At 34.9% G+C, this 15388-nt stretch overlaps 1 protein-coding gene across 5 annotated transcripts; it reads left to right on the top strand.

Annotated features, from left to right (window-relative positions):
* Positions 1-2679: 2679 nt before the first annotated feature.
* On the top strand, positions 2680-13591 carry LOC115959638 (endonuclease MutS2). Of its 5 annotated transcripts, none has more exons than XM_031078106.1 (23): positions 2680-3032; positions 3138-3266; positions 3767-3934; positions 4022-4105; positions 4386-4436; positions 5184-5240; positions 5332-5414; positions 5541-5664; positions 5751-5810; positions 6288-6530; positions 6803-6883; positions 7000-7147; positions 7647-7774; positions 8084-8131; positions 8261-8391; positions 8616-8698; positions 9302-9405; positions 9930-10000; positions 10679-10983; positions 11094-11281; positions 11757-11851; positions 12848-12931; positions 13107-13591. In XM_031078106.1, exons 1-20 carry the CDS (start codon positions 2781-2783, stop codon positions 11246-11248), a joined length of 2505 nt encoding a protein of 834 aa, XP_030933966.1. In that variant the 5' UTR covers positions 2680-2780; the 3' UTR covers positions 11249-11281; positions 11757-11851; positions 12848-12931; positions 13107-13591. The 5 variants fall into 5 exon arrangements, with proteins under 5 accessions (XP_030933966.1, XP_030933965.1, XP_030933968.1 ...); XM_031078105.1 differs by having other exon boundaries at positions 11757-12131; XM_031078108.1 differs by having other exon boundaries at positions 3144-3266; positions 11757-12931.
* The last annotated feature ends 1797 nt before the right edge of the window (positions 13592-15388 follow it).

Here is a 15388-nt window from a genome sequence, read left to right as displayed (position 1 = left end):
TTTTTTTTATTTAGTTAGAATTAATAAATTAATTTTTTTATTTAGTTAAAATTAACAAATTAATTTTTTTAATTTAGATGATGCTGTGGCATTAAAAAATATTTTTTATTATTAATTTAGGCCACGTGGACATTAGTTTATTATTATTTAATTTTGCCGTTTGCCACATCTGCAATATCCGTTTCTGATGTAACGGCAGGGACTAAAATGGAAGCGTTTTTCAGGAGAGGGACTAAAAGCGGTAAAAAAAAAACTTAGGGACTAAAACGGAAATCGGCTAAAAATGTAGGGACCAAAATGTATTTTTCGCCTTAAATATAATTACATAACTACCACTTAAAAAAAATTTAATTAAAAAAAATTCTACATTTACAACATGAGAGTCTTTAGCATTTGAAATTTTTGTTATGGTTATTGTGGGGCCCAACAATTCGTGGACCAGACCCATTTGCCCCTAGAGAGTCCAAGGGCCCAATCCGAGGAGAGCTGTGGCCCAAGCTCTATGACGCAGAGCACCAACCAATTGTGAGAGGCAGCCGAGGACAGTTTAGTCCTCGGCAGACCCATAATCCCACCAGAATAAAGGGATGAATTCGTAAGAAGATCCAAAATACCTTGGGGAGATTACCTTTACTACCCTCCCAGATGGGACCCAGCGCCTGGCGGATCCGTACTCTGCAGCTTTATCAAATCATCCCCAACAATTACGGGACTAGACTGATGGGACAAGTGTCAGTATTGGTAAAGACTGACCCTACACGTGGACGAAGGACAGCGAATGCACGCTAGTATAAAAGAAGAAGTAAGTGAATCTAGAAAGGGGAGAAAAAAAAAGAAAGGAGGCTCTAGGGAGGAAAACATCCTAATAGCACATGCAGATCATAAAAGAAACCCGCCGTCGGGGAACCAAGAAAGGCCTCAATGGTCCTCGGACCAAGTCCGAGGAGCCTAATTTCATTGAGCGCCGAGCCATAGGGCTTAAACATCCAAACCTAACTCCTTTTCCTCTAAAATCAGGACTGGACCATCGTCCCGTGACCAAGCCCAAGCTTTTCAAGCCCACTCTCTACAAATCATATTGTGAGGGATCTTTCTCGCGTGAGCCCAGAAATGTTAACGGGCCGCGAAGGAATCGTGTCCTTACAGTTATGTTTGTGTAATACTAGCTACCTTCTAGGACTAAATGACTACCTTTTAGGACTAAATGACTACCTTTTAGGATTTTGTTTTTAAAAAAATTGATAACTCTCATTTAAAAAAATGATTATTGTGACACTCTATGACCAGTATATCTTATTCTATCATTACAAAGTTCACAATCCAAAATGAATAATTTTCATTCATTAAACTTTTGGCCTTGGGTTTAAAAAAAAAAAAGATGCACCAAAAAAACTAGCCACTGAGCACGTGCTCACATGAATGCTAAGATACTCTTCTAATTTTTTAGAAAAAAAAGTTAATAATTTGCATTTATTAGAATTTGAGATTACTCCATTTTCCAATTTCAAAAATACCTAAGGGTGTTGTAGTTGCACGATTTTCCTGGCCCAAATTCTAGTGATCAGGCTTTGGCCCAAGACGCAACCCACAATGAATGTTCGTAGAGAATGGGTGGAAGAACTTGGCTTCAGTGAGCCTGTTCGGTCGAATGCATGGATAAGGTAATTGCAGAAGATAAAAGACACAGGAAAGATTTCTCAAGTCTCATTCTATTCCTTTTTTCTTTCTTTGGGTCTTAATACCGTTTTTTCCGTCCCCTTCTTTGAGGGACTACACTACATTATATAGCTCTCCTCCTTTCATCTCAACCTTACACCTGTTGATCATCTAAGCATCTACTTGAGCACATGTCCCATCAGCCGCCCTCATCACTCCCTTTGTGAGTTGCAGAGGCCAATGCGGTACTGTTCAGGGGTCTTTTCCTCATTAATGCGGCCAAGAGGTTGGTTGGGGCGCAATTAATGTGGTGGTAGCTTTTCGAGGGATATTCTGGATTTTATTCATTTTATATGTCGGGAGGATGAACTGAATGGGGATGGCTCGTGGTCTGGGCTTCGTGATGTCCGAGGAGGAGCTGCTCCTCGGAAAGGTTTCCTGGGCGTTGTTGGGATTGAGTGACGCTTCATGCATGGCCTCTCCTCGGAAAGGACGCTCCTCGGATGGGCCTGGATTTGGAGTGGCCCATTATTTTTGGGCCGGGCCCCACAGGTGTGATGAAAAAATTATTTCATCCAAAACGCATAATACTCAGAGGCTAGTATAATCTAATTCGTTGATGAATTTGAGCTCAATTTGTGTTAAAAATTAAAAATAAAATAAAAATCCTTATTTTTTAATACATAACTAGACTAAATTTTTTTTAATAATTCAATAGCTATAATGGGGATATCAATCAATTAAGTTACAAAACTTGACTTCATACAAATCAGTTCGTTTAGAACTCTAGCGACAATTTTAGTTAATTAATATATTTTTCCTTATTCAAAATATGAAAAATGTTAAAACAATTACTAATTTCATTACCAAACTATTTATAAATTGATGTGATAATAAAAATAATTAACGAATTTCAAACACTATGCTAAATGAATATTTTTTTTAAAAAAAAAATCATAATAATTTTTATGAGATTAAAGTATTAAACTCTAAACCACTCATCGCTCTTTCCTTCTATCCAAACACCACAACTACTGCTAGTACTACTACTACTTTCCCTCTTTCTGGTTCCGTATAGTTTCAAAGTTTCAACAGCAAAGACCACAGAACACACACAGAGAAAAATGAATTGTTGTGCATTATTTCTCAACTCCACTCTTTTCCCAATTACCATTAATATCAAATCTGTTATGTTCAAAAACCAATCATTTTTTCTCAGACAATCCTCAGTTGTCTCCGCAAACCTTAGTACTGTTACCAAACACAAATCCTTATCCTCTGTTTACTCCAACAGCCTCAGAGTCCTCGAATGGGACAAGCTCTGTGACTCTGTCTCTTCCTTTGCCACCACTTCCTTTGGCCGCGAAGCCACAAAGGTCTCTCTCTCTCTCTCTCTCTCTTAAACTCTGCTTCTAATTCTCAATGATTGTTTCTTCATATTGCTTTGTTTTTTTGTTGTTTTGTTTTTCTCTGTGTGTTAGGCGCAGCTGTGGTCTCTGAATCAAACGTACGAAGAGAGTCTGAGGCTTTTGGAAGAGACCAATGCGGCCGTGGAAATGTACAACCACGGTGGTTGTAGATTGGACTTTACCGGCATTGATGTTGTTCTTGTTAGTGCACTGTTCTTAACTGGTTTTTGTTCTGTCTTTTTATTTTTAGTCAATAATATTGTTCTTCCTAAGTTCCATTTGTTTGACCAACACATGCATGATTGTTTGTTGTTTTCAAAGTTTTTGAGCTTGAACACTCTCAAATTTCATTTTGGCATTTTGTCATATATGTAGTGTTCGTTTTTTTGACTATGTAGAAGTAGGACTCATTGTAATTCGTTGTCACTTATCGTGGTAATATTTGTTCGGCAATTGGTCTCTCACATTCATTGATGTACATTCTGTACATAAAATTCATATTTTCACACGCGATGTGCACATTTATAATGTGAAATGGGTGGTGTACGGACAATGTACAATAAAGATTGTGTGAGAATCAATGCCTATATTTGTTCTCTCGACAGTGGTAGATTCATAATCTTGATCTTACACAAGAATGAGAATGTCTGCTATTTATTCATGGCCTTGCTCTTAAAGTGCTTGTTATGTTGTCCTTGAAGGTGAAATCTGCTATCCAACAAGCCAGGAGAAGTTTACCGGTGGATGGAAATGCAGCAATGGCTGTTGCAGCTCTACTACAGCATTGTGAAACTTTGCAGTTAAATTTAAAAGCTGCAATCAAGGAAGATGCAGATTGGTACAGACGTTTCATGCCTCTCACAGAAGAGGTAACTAGAGTGTTAATATTCAAACTAATTGTCTCCATGTTTATTGAATGCTTTCATGTGTTGACTTCTTCCCAACTTTGCATGCAGATAACTGGATTTGTTATAAATCGATCATTAGTTAAGTTGATACTGCAAATTATAGACGAAGATGGCTCTGTTAAAGATTCAGCGGTTTGTTCATTTTAACCTCACTGAATTTCACCAATGCTGTTTTATACATATTGTGACACTGGAACTTTGTTGATTTCCTCTAGTTAAGATGGTTTCTGATTTTTCAGAGAGCAGTTGCTTTATTGAAAAAAGTTTTTGAACCTTTATACATATGCTGTTCTGCTCCACAATTTTTTGTTGGCTTGTTTGTCATTTTTCATATTGAAATGTTGTATCAGGAACCTAATTATTCTAGTCTTACTAAATTTTTTTTTTTTTCAATTTTTGTTCCTGGTTTTAGAGTCCAACCCTGAAACTATCACGTGAACAAGTGAGAATGCTTGAGAGAAAGGTAAATTTGGTCTTTTATTTATTTATATTATTTCCAAGTGGTGTTTTTGGTTAGATAGGTAGAAACTTCTAGTTGTCCCCAGCTACTATTTGACGAGGGCTAGCTAGCAAAAATATTGCTTAATTAAGGTAGTGTATTGCAGTTATCAGCCAGTAGATATGATTAATCATTTTGACACTGAACATAAAAGAAAGATTCACATATCCCAATGTCTCCCTTGTCATCGTGCAAAACTGTCATAAGTGCTTCAATGGAAGTTACCTGAAAGTTGAAAGTTATAATTCACACTTATTGCTTCTAGCCCATTGGTTGGGTTTAGCTTTGCAAGGTAGCAGAACTGTGCCCAGCATTTGGGCGCGTAGCAGGGCTTGTCAGACCTGCTTGAGGTTTGGGCAGCCCTTTGGGCCTTCTTTCAGGCATATAAGCTGATGGCAGGGCCTGAGAGCCCATTGAGTTTTGGGCAGCCCTTTCAGTGTAATTATTTCTGCTAAAACATATAGGATGAGCACTTTTCCACATGCCTCTAAAGTTCATATTTGAACATGGATTTATGTATTCTTTATATTTTACATCCTACTTTTACAAACCTGTCCTTATATTTTGAGTTGCAGTACCTTCTCGGTGGGTTTAAGTTGGCGTATAAAGGTTACACATGTTGAATGCACTACTGGCCAAGAGCTTAAAATCATCATTACTGTTCCTATTGACAATTTTATCTTAAAATCTTTGATTGTCTTCTCTGTTCAGATATATCAGTTAATGGACAGCTTAATTAGGAGTGAGAAGAATGAAACACCATTTCTGGTATGAAGCATGGGATCAAAGATGTCTTTCTTTTGCATCTTCATGATTTTCTTTTTTCCCTAATAAAATAATTATCCCATTACTGGTTCAGGAAGTGAGTAACATAGATGGCAGGTGGTGTATAAAATCAGGGGTGGATCAACTGAAAGGCGTCAAGGGTCTACTGTTATACAGGTCCACAAAATTTTATTGTGTAACTTCCAAGATCATCACACATGCAAACACATTCTAGTTGATTTTTCTTCAAGTGGTAACTCATATGTTGTATTTGTTTCCTGAGAGATAATATGCTGTTTGTAGTGGTTCAGGCAGAGGAAGCATTGTAGAGCCACTCTCTGCCGTTCCTTTAAATGATGAGTTGCAGCAAGCAAGAGCATCAGTGGCAAAGGCTGAGGCAGATGTGCTTTCAATGTTAACAGAAAAGGTTGCTGTATTATGTGATGAAATTTCTTTCGATTGGACTTATATGTATTTCATTCTTATGTTTCTGTGTTGCTGTTTTCTGCACAGATGCAAATTGATCTTGATGAGATTGAAAAGTTGTTAAACAGTATAATTCAACTGGATGTGGTAGGTGTCTCACCTTTTTCTCTCTCTCTCTCTCAAAAGAGGCGTGGTCCCCTGCTTACTCTATGCACTTGCTTCTTGAATGACATTAGGTACATAAAAGATAAATTTAGAGTAGCAGTTTAGCCAATTTAAAAAGTTTCAGCTGTGGTTTTGTTAAGTTGTGTTGTGGATCTCTTTATTGCTCATCAAGGAATTGTTATAAAATAAAAAAACTCTGCCAAAACATTCTAGATATAATGTGTGATTGATGTAATGAAGGTTGGAAAACAAAAGGAATAATATTGGGTAGAGGCAAGAAGGCTACCTTTCTTTACCTTATAAGGATTCAGCCTCAAACATGGAGCACGCAAGCCATGTGCCATGACCCTTTAAGATTCTATATTTAAGCATGCCCCAGAGTCCTTGCAGATGTTTCATCATCTGATTGTTCTAGTTGGTGATTCATTAGTTGCTTATTTTGTGGTTCTTAATATGTAGGTCAATGCTCGAGCAACCTTTGGTCTTTCATTTGGAGGCACATATCCTGATTTGTTTCTATCAAAAGGCAGTGGCTCTTCTACTTCTGTTGTGTATCCATCAGGAAACAAAAATTCAAATGCATCATACCCCATTAAGAGGGAATGGACATTGTATCTGCCAAAAGCTTATCATCCTTTATTGCTTCAGCAGCATAGGCAAAATTTGCAGAAGGCCAGGAAAGATGTCAGTAATGCTACTTCTGTAAGTTATGCTGGACCCAAAAGCTGCTGACCTCTTCTTTTTTTTTTTTTTTTTGTTGGGGGGGGGGGTGTTTCCTGAGTTAAGAGCACATAAATCACATTAAAATACTGCAAGTTGGGGTAGAATTTTCTTTTCACAGAATGCTGTGGCAATTGACTTCTTTGAAAAAAAAAGTTATTCAGCTGGCTCTCGCTAGTCATTCTACCCTTAGTTTATCTTTTATGCAAAGTTTTTATGTTGCATGTGGTATTAAACAGTGTTTTTTCCCTCAGGATATTAGGAGAAAACAGCAAGGTGAGATTATGGCACGAAAAGGAGAAAAAGATGTAGATCTTCCATCCTTAAAAATGCAGGTAATGATTTCAAAAAAAAAGAGTTGGAATTTCATATTTCCAGTTGCCTATAAATTTAATGTACACCTCAAATTATAATAATTTTTTTTCAAGACAAATGCATTTCTGGTTTTCAGGTTACTGCACTAGAACAAGCTCATCCAGTTCCAGTTGATTTTTTTGTAAATCATAAAACTCGAGTTTTGGTTATAACTGGCCCCAATACTGGGGGTAAAACCATTTGTTTAAAGACAGTCGGATTGGCAGCTATGATGGCTAAATCAGGTTCATGTAACTCCTCTTTTGTTTTTATGTAGTTCTATTTTTACATGGCTGTAGAATCTAAATACAAATCTTATTATTCACAATCATGTAGAGACTTCTTATTCTATGTTAACTACATTTTTGCTTGAGACTCTTGATATTTAGACGGTTATGGTAAGTTTGATATATTAATTGGAAATAAAAACAGCTTGCCAGGCAGCACGGTGCAGAATATTTATGGATTAAAAAAATTAAATCCACAAACCAAGATGCAACTTCCAACAACATATACCAAGTTTGCCCTAGACTTGCTGACTAGTTTTTCTCCTAATGTTGATGATAGAAACTTTGTGAAATCATAAATCCAGCCATGTGGCTCACAAATAATCCAAATAAGTTTAGTTAGTGAGAACAGCTGAAGATTTGCACTAAATGTTCTACTAATTTTTCCTATTTATTTTATCATTTGGGGTTCTTTATTGTACCACCCACCATTGTAATAATTTCTTAAGTGTTGCAGGTCTATATGTTTTAGCTTCTGAATCAGTAAAAATCCCTTGGTTTGATGCTGTTTTTGCTGACATTGGGGATGAACAGTCCTTGTCACAGTCTTTATCTACCTTCTCTGGCCATTTGAAACAAATAAATGTAAGGATAATATATTTCCCAGAACATTTCTCACCTCATTAAATTAATAGTCTGTGTTGATTAAAATTACTGGCTAGAGCACTATAAACTGCTTACAAGTTCCTTGAAATTAGATATATATGCCTTTTTTCTCAATGAAATCCTTCAGCAAATTAGAGCGGCTGTTTAAACCAAGTGACTCTTGATTTTTTACTAGGTTTCAGTTAAATCATTCCTTGTGCAATCATAAATTTTTATTTTTTGATATATTACAGTATTTCCTTTTTCATATGAGAAATTTACATGCAAGTTCTTTGTAACATTGTGCAGGACATTCGATTACATGCAACAAGTCAGTCATTGGTGCTACTAGATGAAGTATGTTTTAAATTGGCTTGGTTAAAGTTTGGAAGCATAATTACTAATTTTACAGAAAAGGAAGAAAGAGAATAAAAGCTTATTTTTACAATGACTGTATATGGATTTTATTCTTTTTATATTTGTTAGGTTGGTGCGGGAACAAATCCCCTTGAAGGAGCAGCACTAGGGATGTCACTGTTGGAATCTTTTGCTGAAACTGGTGTTTTGTTGACAATAGCTACTACACATCATGGTGAACTCAAAACCCTGAAATACAGGTATTTGTGTACATGTAAAGATGAAACTGAAATGTAAACAATGTCATGTTTTAGTCACTTAACATGTCTAGTTTGAACAAGAAATCTAGTCTTATTGAAGTTAATTGAACAAAGTTATGCCTTCAGCATCGTGCTTTTAATTGGGATGAGCCCCAAAGACTATTTGCACCCTGCAGTAAATTCTTGGGATCATGTTCATGAGGATTTTTTTTTTTCTCCCACAGTAATGACACCTTTGAAAACGCATGCATGGAGTTTGATGAAGTGAATCTGAAACCAACTTTCAAGATTCTCTGGGGAGTACCAGGTTTTCAATATCAGTTTCGGACCTCTTTCATTCATGCTGCTACCTTTTCTTTTTCTTTGACTATTTTTATCTAGTTGCCATGTAAAAAATGTAAAATAAAATGGCATAGAGATCTATTACACATGGAATAGAGGTCGATATTGCAAATTGTATTTGATTTGTATCAGCAAGTTGATTATAAATCATGTTAATGTTATCTCTAGTTTGTGGAAGTGGTAAATGCCCACATTTGGTTTTTTAAAATGGAGTTGCATTGATGGTGACTACTACTAGTACTGGAAGCATGATAGCATAGAGCAGTGTGATGAATGGGTAAATACTATTTGACTTCCTCAGGAAGTATGTTATTATTTAGTGTTTGACCTGTTGCTAATTTTGGCAATAACTGGTTAAAGTACTCCTGATAGTGTCAACTCTAGTTATATAAATAGAGCTTGCAGTTGTCTTAGAGGTTTACTACTAGAAGTGTATTGTAAATTTTTGGGCTGCATGCACTTCAGACCACATTTTTTCATTGGCCAAGCAGTGGTTCTTTGGTGTTTTTTTTTTTTTTTTGGTGGTAACATTACTGGCTATAATTCAAGGAATGAAATTTTACTGTAGGGCGTTCAAATGCAATCAATATAGCTGAAAAGTTAGGAGTGCCCAGTATAATTGTGGATAATGCTCGTGAGCTATATGGTTCAGCTAGTGCAGAGATAGATGAGGTAATGCGCATTAACTCATATGTGTTTTTTTCGAATTTAGTTTTGAATACTATGTGTTGATAGAGGTTTTATGATTTCTACTTTGAACTGGAGAATATAAAATTATATTTCTTTTATTCATTAAATATACACAAAATCTTCTTGTAAGGACTTGAGGTGCCCATCTCAGCTAAAATAATCACAGCTGTTCTTTTTCTATTGCTACCAGAAAAAGAAGCTCTAAAATGAACTGTATGCTGTTCCAGTTAAAATTTCTAGTCATATTTAAGTCAAAAATCCATGTCAAAAGTGGAAACTTGTTACTTTGGGTTACATGATGTAGTGAATTTACTATATAAAAATAATGTAAATTTGTAATTAAGTAGCATAGATTTTAGATGTTGGAAATTTGCAGCCCTTGCTGTCATTTTAAGCTTGCATGTACTGAGAAGTACAGATACTAGATAATGATAGCACATTGTTTCAGTCCTTTTACCAAGACGTCATCTATTTCCATAGAATTTATTTGTTATATTTTGATACAGGTCATAACTGAAATGGAAAGGTTAAAGCAAGACTTCAAGGAGTATTTGGAGGAAGCACAACATCATATGATGTGAGAATCTTTCACTCAAAAAAAAGAACTTCTAATTTAGACTGTAGTGTCACAGTATTGTATATTAAAGTTTGGTATTCACCATGCTGTTTAAATCCCACAGTTTAAAATTCTAATACTATCATTTGCTATTATTAAATATTATGTAATGAATGAAGGACACCAACAATTGGTTTAACCTCCACTCCAACCCTCTTCCCCTGTTTTTTCTCTGGTAAAACCAATTCTGTTCTATGTAATAAAGAAATTTGACTTTTGATGCCATATGTAAACCGGGCGCTGCACATATCAAATATTTGAGGCATGTAGATCTCCAACAGATGTCAAGAGACAACTATTGATGGGAAAAAATGTTTTGCCACTGCATACTCAGATAAATTGCATCATGATAAAAGCCCTCATTCTAAAATATGAACAGACATTTGTAGAGGTCTCCTTGCTGTAGTTCAGTATCATGAATTTTTTGGATTAGTGATAAAAAGAATTCAAGAACAGGCCAGGGAGGAAAAAAATCCATATGGCCTTCATTTATCCCAATAAATATAATTTCAGTTATGTAAAACTTACTTGATAATTGATGCTCGTCATTAATATGGCTAGCCTTGCTTTGTGAGCGACAGAAAAATCTGTACTCTGATGCATGCTCTATCTGATATCTCTTTGTATTTGTGACTATAGGCTCTCAAAAGACCTTTATGAAAATTTATTGGTTGCTAGAAGGAAAATAATGGAACATGGCACTAGACAAAGATTGAGGAAGATGCGTGAAATATCTGAGGCTGCAGCAATGGCACGTTCTATTCTTCACAACAAAGTGCGACAACTTCGTGCATCTGCAATTCAATCTTCACAGCCAACTCCAACTCATAAAAGCCAGCATGCATTGGTTATCAGCAGACAGCATACTATGGCAGAATACACTGAACCTCCTATGGCATATAAGAGTGCATCCTTTATTGAAGATATCAAGCAAACGCCATCAGGTATTCATTAAGAATTGATCAGATCTTCTGCCAAATCCACCCTGCTTGTAGTTGAAAAACGTTTGTGGGACTTAATCTTGTATCTTTGCTTTCACCTAAATATGTTGCAGAGAAGTCTCAGCTTCCCAAGGTTGGTGATATGGTGCATGTTTCTTCTCTTGGGAGGAAGGGGACAGTTTTAAGATTGGAGCCATCTAAAGATGAAATAGTAGTTCAAACCGGTAACATGAAGTTGAAGTTAAAGTTGATTGATATTGAGAAGTGATAATCGAGGATTTATACATGTCCTTGAGAACAAGTAAGCATTTTCTGTTTGTGCACCTCACTTTTTTGGCCTATCTTCATTTCCTGTTCAAATTAGCAATCTGACACTGCCTGGGATAATGCTGGTCCTCACTTCACTCTAAATTAGTCAATAATTAATAAGTAGGCAGTTGATAGGATGCAGTGGCAAGGAAAGGGTGAAAGACAATCTGTATGATTAATTGATTATAAATTTATAATACAATTTGAAATAACAAAAATAATTTGCTTCGTCATACTTCAAAATATAGGAATTCATGATATACAGAAATGCTCCAAAGATGTAATAGACCTATAAGTTTGATTCTCCAAAACCCCATTCTGTACTGGGCTGTTGCTCCTATTTTCTGATCTCAGCACTTGGGTAGTACTCAAGCATTGAAATATTCTCTTTCTAGCACCCATAATGTATGATTCTCTATCTCCTTCGCATTATGCAGGAATTTTCTGACATATGTCACATCTTTCAGGAAGGTGGGATCATATTGAACACTGTCATCATCAGGTGCCCTCAAGAAGATGGACCAATGGAAACCAGAAGCATTCTGAAATTCAGGGCTGTTTGGTAGTGTAACTTGAACAACAATTTTCAGTGTTTAAACAACATTATACGTATTTCCACACATTTTTTCACTCACACATATTTCCAAAAAATACAAACAATGTTACCAAACACCCCCCAAATATGAAGATTCAAGAAAACAAAGAGCTTTGACAATTCAATGAGTCAAGTCATAGAGTTTTAAGATATTATCAGTTATACAAATCCACATCCTAGTGGAGACTCAATGATGGTTTACTGTTCAATGCCGGCATCTTGAGGATACTAAGGAAAATGGTGCAAGGTATGCTTATGTTTAACTTCGTTCATGGTTTAGTTGAATGATAGACTATCTAACAAGGCCCACAGGTATAAAGAAATTCTACTCCTATTACTATATGTAATAGCAAAAGCCTAATCCTCCATTCCCTCCCATAAATACACGTGGCATATGAAATTCCAGTACCAAAGACAGTGTAAAACACACTTCTAAGACATTGTTTATGCTTCAAAAAAACCATTTAATGCTAAGACACCATTTAACTTAATATGTTTTAAAAATAACCATTTAATTAAATACAAAAACCCGAAAGGATTGAGAGAGGTTCAGAGAGATTTAGAGTTTGCAAGGAACAGGGGGAGAAAGAGAGACATTTATATTGAGATTTATTTGATTTTAGGTATCATTCTTTTGTAGACTAATTGTTTTTGAGATGTTTTGATTAGGTCTTTCAAGTTCAAGTTTAGGACTATGAATTATAGGAATATTAGGCGCTAGAAGGAGTGTTGGCAAGTCTTTTTGGAGTTTTATGCTAAACTCATTGATTTAATTATGTTCAGGTTTTATTTCAACAATTTTGGTAGTAATTGTTGCCCGTTTTGCCAATCCTCATTTAAAGGCATTCCTTAAATTATTTTTTTTTGGGTTAAACACATAATTTATACAGTTCTTTTGTCGCTACTTGCTGGTCTTTTTGGTTCTCCAATTCTTTGGTGAATGTGAGAGCATGTTTATTTCAGGTGGGGATTTCATCTGGTGCAGCAGCAGCAGCTGCTGCAATAAAAGTGGGAAAGAGGCCTCAAAATGATGGAAAACTCGTTGCTGTAAGTCTTATTGCCTTCTTCAAATCTATATAGAATCTCTGTTGCATGTTTTTGTATTATGATAGTCAGCTTAGGTTATTTTAATTCAAGCTTCACATAAGAAATTCAGAATCGCTTTAAATATGTTTAAGATGACTCCTTTTGTATTCATACTGATGGCAACATAGATTTTCAGAAGGTTTTTGATCTACTCTTGGAAGTTTCTGAGGTTGAAAAGATGACCCCAGATAGGATGGTGAAGATAGTTTTTGTGTTTAGCAATGTGGGGTTCCAGCGAGGAGGGGATAAGATATTGCCAGAAATAGTGTTTTGGAATGCTAGAGACTCTGTTCAAGTTTGCTGGCAAGGAAGAGAGAAGGTGTAGCCAAGGTTCGTGGGGTTTTGGATGGTTCACTGACTACATTGTTGGAGGAAAATGTGGTTCCATCTCTGGAGGAATTAGTGAAGTCAGTTCCAAAGCCAGAGAAGTTGATGGAGTTCCCTCAGCAATTTCTGGAGAAGATTACTATGATCTTATTGTATTTGATTGATGTATCTAAAACAGTGAGAAATTTTGCTTTTTACAGAATAGAATTTGATCTGTTTGCACTGAATAGTCTTCATTATTAGAAAACTGACATCAAGGAGTCATTGATGTCAGCAGCATGTTTACTGTGATCTTTTTTGCTTGCTTTTTGTGTTTTGAATTTTCATTGCATTGCATTTACAGTTTTGTGGCTTGATGAAAGTATAGTTTTTAATGTATACAAGTTATTGAAAGTTAAGGAGCCATTATCTATTGCTGCTAAAAATGATACTCCACTATAAGTACTTTGGTTTTGGTACTTTCTTTGTAAGCTAATCTATAATTTATATAGGATCTTATTAATTTCTTTGAAAGTTAATCTATTATTTTCTTGCAAATTAAAATAATACAAAAATCATAATACAACAAAATATGAAAAATAAACACTTGCACTTATTCAAAAAATAATAAATAAATAAAAAAAATAAGGAACACTAATATTGCCGTGGGAACTGTATACTAAAATGCATTTGTCACATCTATCTATATATATATATCTAAAAGTTGAAATGTAGCAATTATTATTGCTACGCTCCTGTTGAGCCACATCATCAGCCACGTCACTATATATATATATATATATATATATATATTGGTTTACCAATTCTATTAAATTTCTATTGCAAAATTAATGTTTTTGTGGCCAACATGATGCACTACACTCCACCATAAACTTTATTGTTTATATTCAAAACTCCTTTCAACATTAAATTTTTAGTTTTAATGTGAATAGCATGGGATACCAGGTGGTCTTTTGCACTACCACCCAAAGTTAACTAAAATTTACTAAAAAAAAAAAAAAATACTACTATAATCACTTGTACTATGGCACATATCATTTCTTCTTAAAGAGAAAATGATTATAATCACTCTTCATCAATCACTAATTTTTTCATTTTCAAGGAGCCAGTCAAACTTTATTTTTGGTTTCCCATTTATTTGTAATTTATAATTTTTTAAAATTTTATAAAACATTTATTTGTATGTTGTAACAGTTGATTCCGTTGTGTATATGAAAAGATGGTGATCTTTTCATCTACTCCAATCATTTCTTCTGTTATTTATTTATTTTTTGAGATATTTCCTTTGTTATTTAATATTAGACCAAAACATTTTCTTTGCTATATGGAGTACAAAACAAGTAACACAAATTTGGTGTGGTGTCATACTGTCATTACAAATTTACAAGTGATGCCTTCAAGTGTGAGATAGCAACAATGTTTGGTGGCTTCAAAGGTGACAATGCCAACTTGGAGAAGAATGCCCCAAGTGATGAAGAGAGCTTTGCAATAGGTAGGATGCTGCTGTCAAGGGAGATGGGATTTCTTTTTATGTTAACATATTTGTTCTTAATGTCGATTTCATGCTTGATGAATACACTAAGTAGGATTTCCATTCCCATGGTTTCCACCAAAAGGTAAAATTTCTAATTTGTATAATACATCTATTATATTTTGTTAGTAGTATTCAAATTGGGACCATGTTTGACATGAGCAGTAATTTATGTCTTTTTTTTTTTCCTCTTTTTTTGTATTTTATTTGTTAGCATAAGTTGAATAGTTGTTTTTTTGTTTATTTCTTTTTAATTCCGTATTGCAATAAGAAATTAGAGATATAAGATAAACTAAAGAAATTATTTTTCGGCTTATGTTTTTTCATATTTTAGGGGCACTTTTTTTTTTTTTTTTTTCTGTGACGTGTCCAAATAATAAAATAAATTAAAACTCAATTGCCTTCCCTTTTTTTTTTTTTTTTTTTTTTTTTTTTTATAATATTGTAACTTTTGTAACACTTATGCTTCTAAATTTTTCATGTTGGATTTGATATGCCATATGTGATGTGCACAACATGTTAATCGGCTTGAGATAATCCAAGATATACACTACTTGGCT

This window comes from Quercus lobata, chromosome 9, assembly GCF_001633185.2.
Source record: "Quercus lobata isolate SW786 chromosome 9, ValleyOak3.0 Primary Assembly, whole genome shotgun sequence".
NCBI classification, from domain to species: Eukaryota; Viridiplantae; Streptophyta; class Magnoliopsida; order Fagales; family Fagaceae; genus Quercus; species Quercus lobata.
The sequence above is the reverse complement of the archived record's forward strand: the minus strand, read 5'-3'. Positions and strand labels throughout refer to the sequence as shown.

Coding starts and splice junctions, on each gene's coding strand:
- LOC115959638 (XM_031078106.1), top strand. CDS start 2,781: ATGAATTGTTGTGCATTATTTCTCAACTCCACTCTTTTCCCAATTACC. Junction 7,148..7,646: donor AGCTATGATGGCTAAATCAG/GTTCATGTAACT, acceptor TAAGTGTTGCAG/GTCTATATGTTTTAGCTTCT. Junction 8,132..8,260: donor CATTGGTGCTACTAGATGAA/GTATGTTTTAAA, acceptor TATATTTGTTAG/GTTGGTGCGGGAACAAATCC.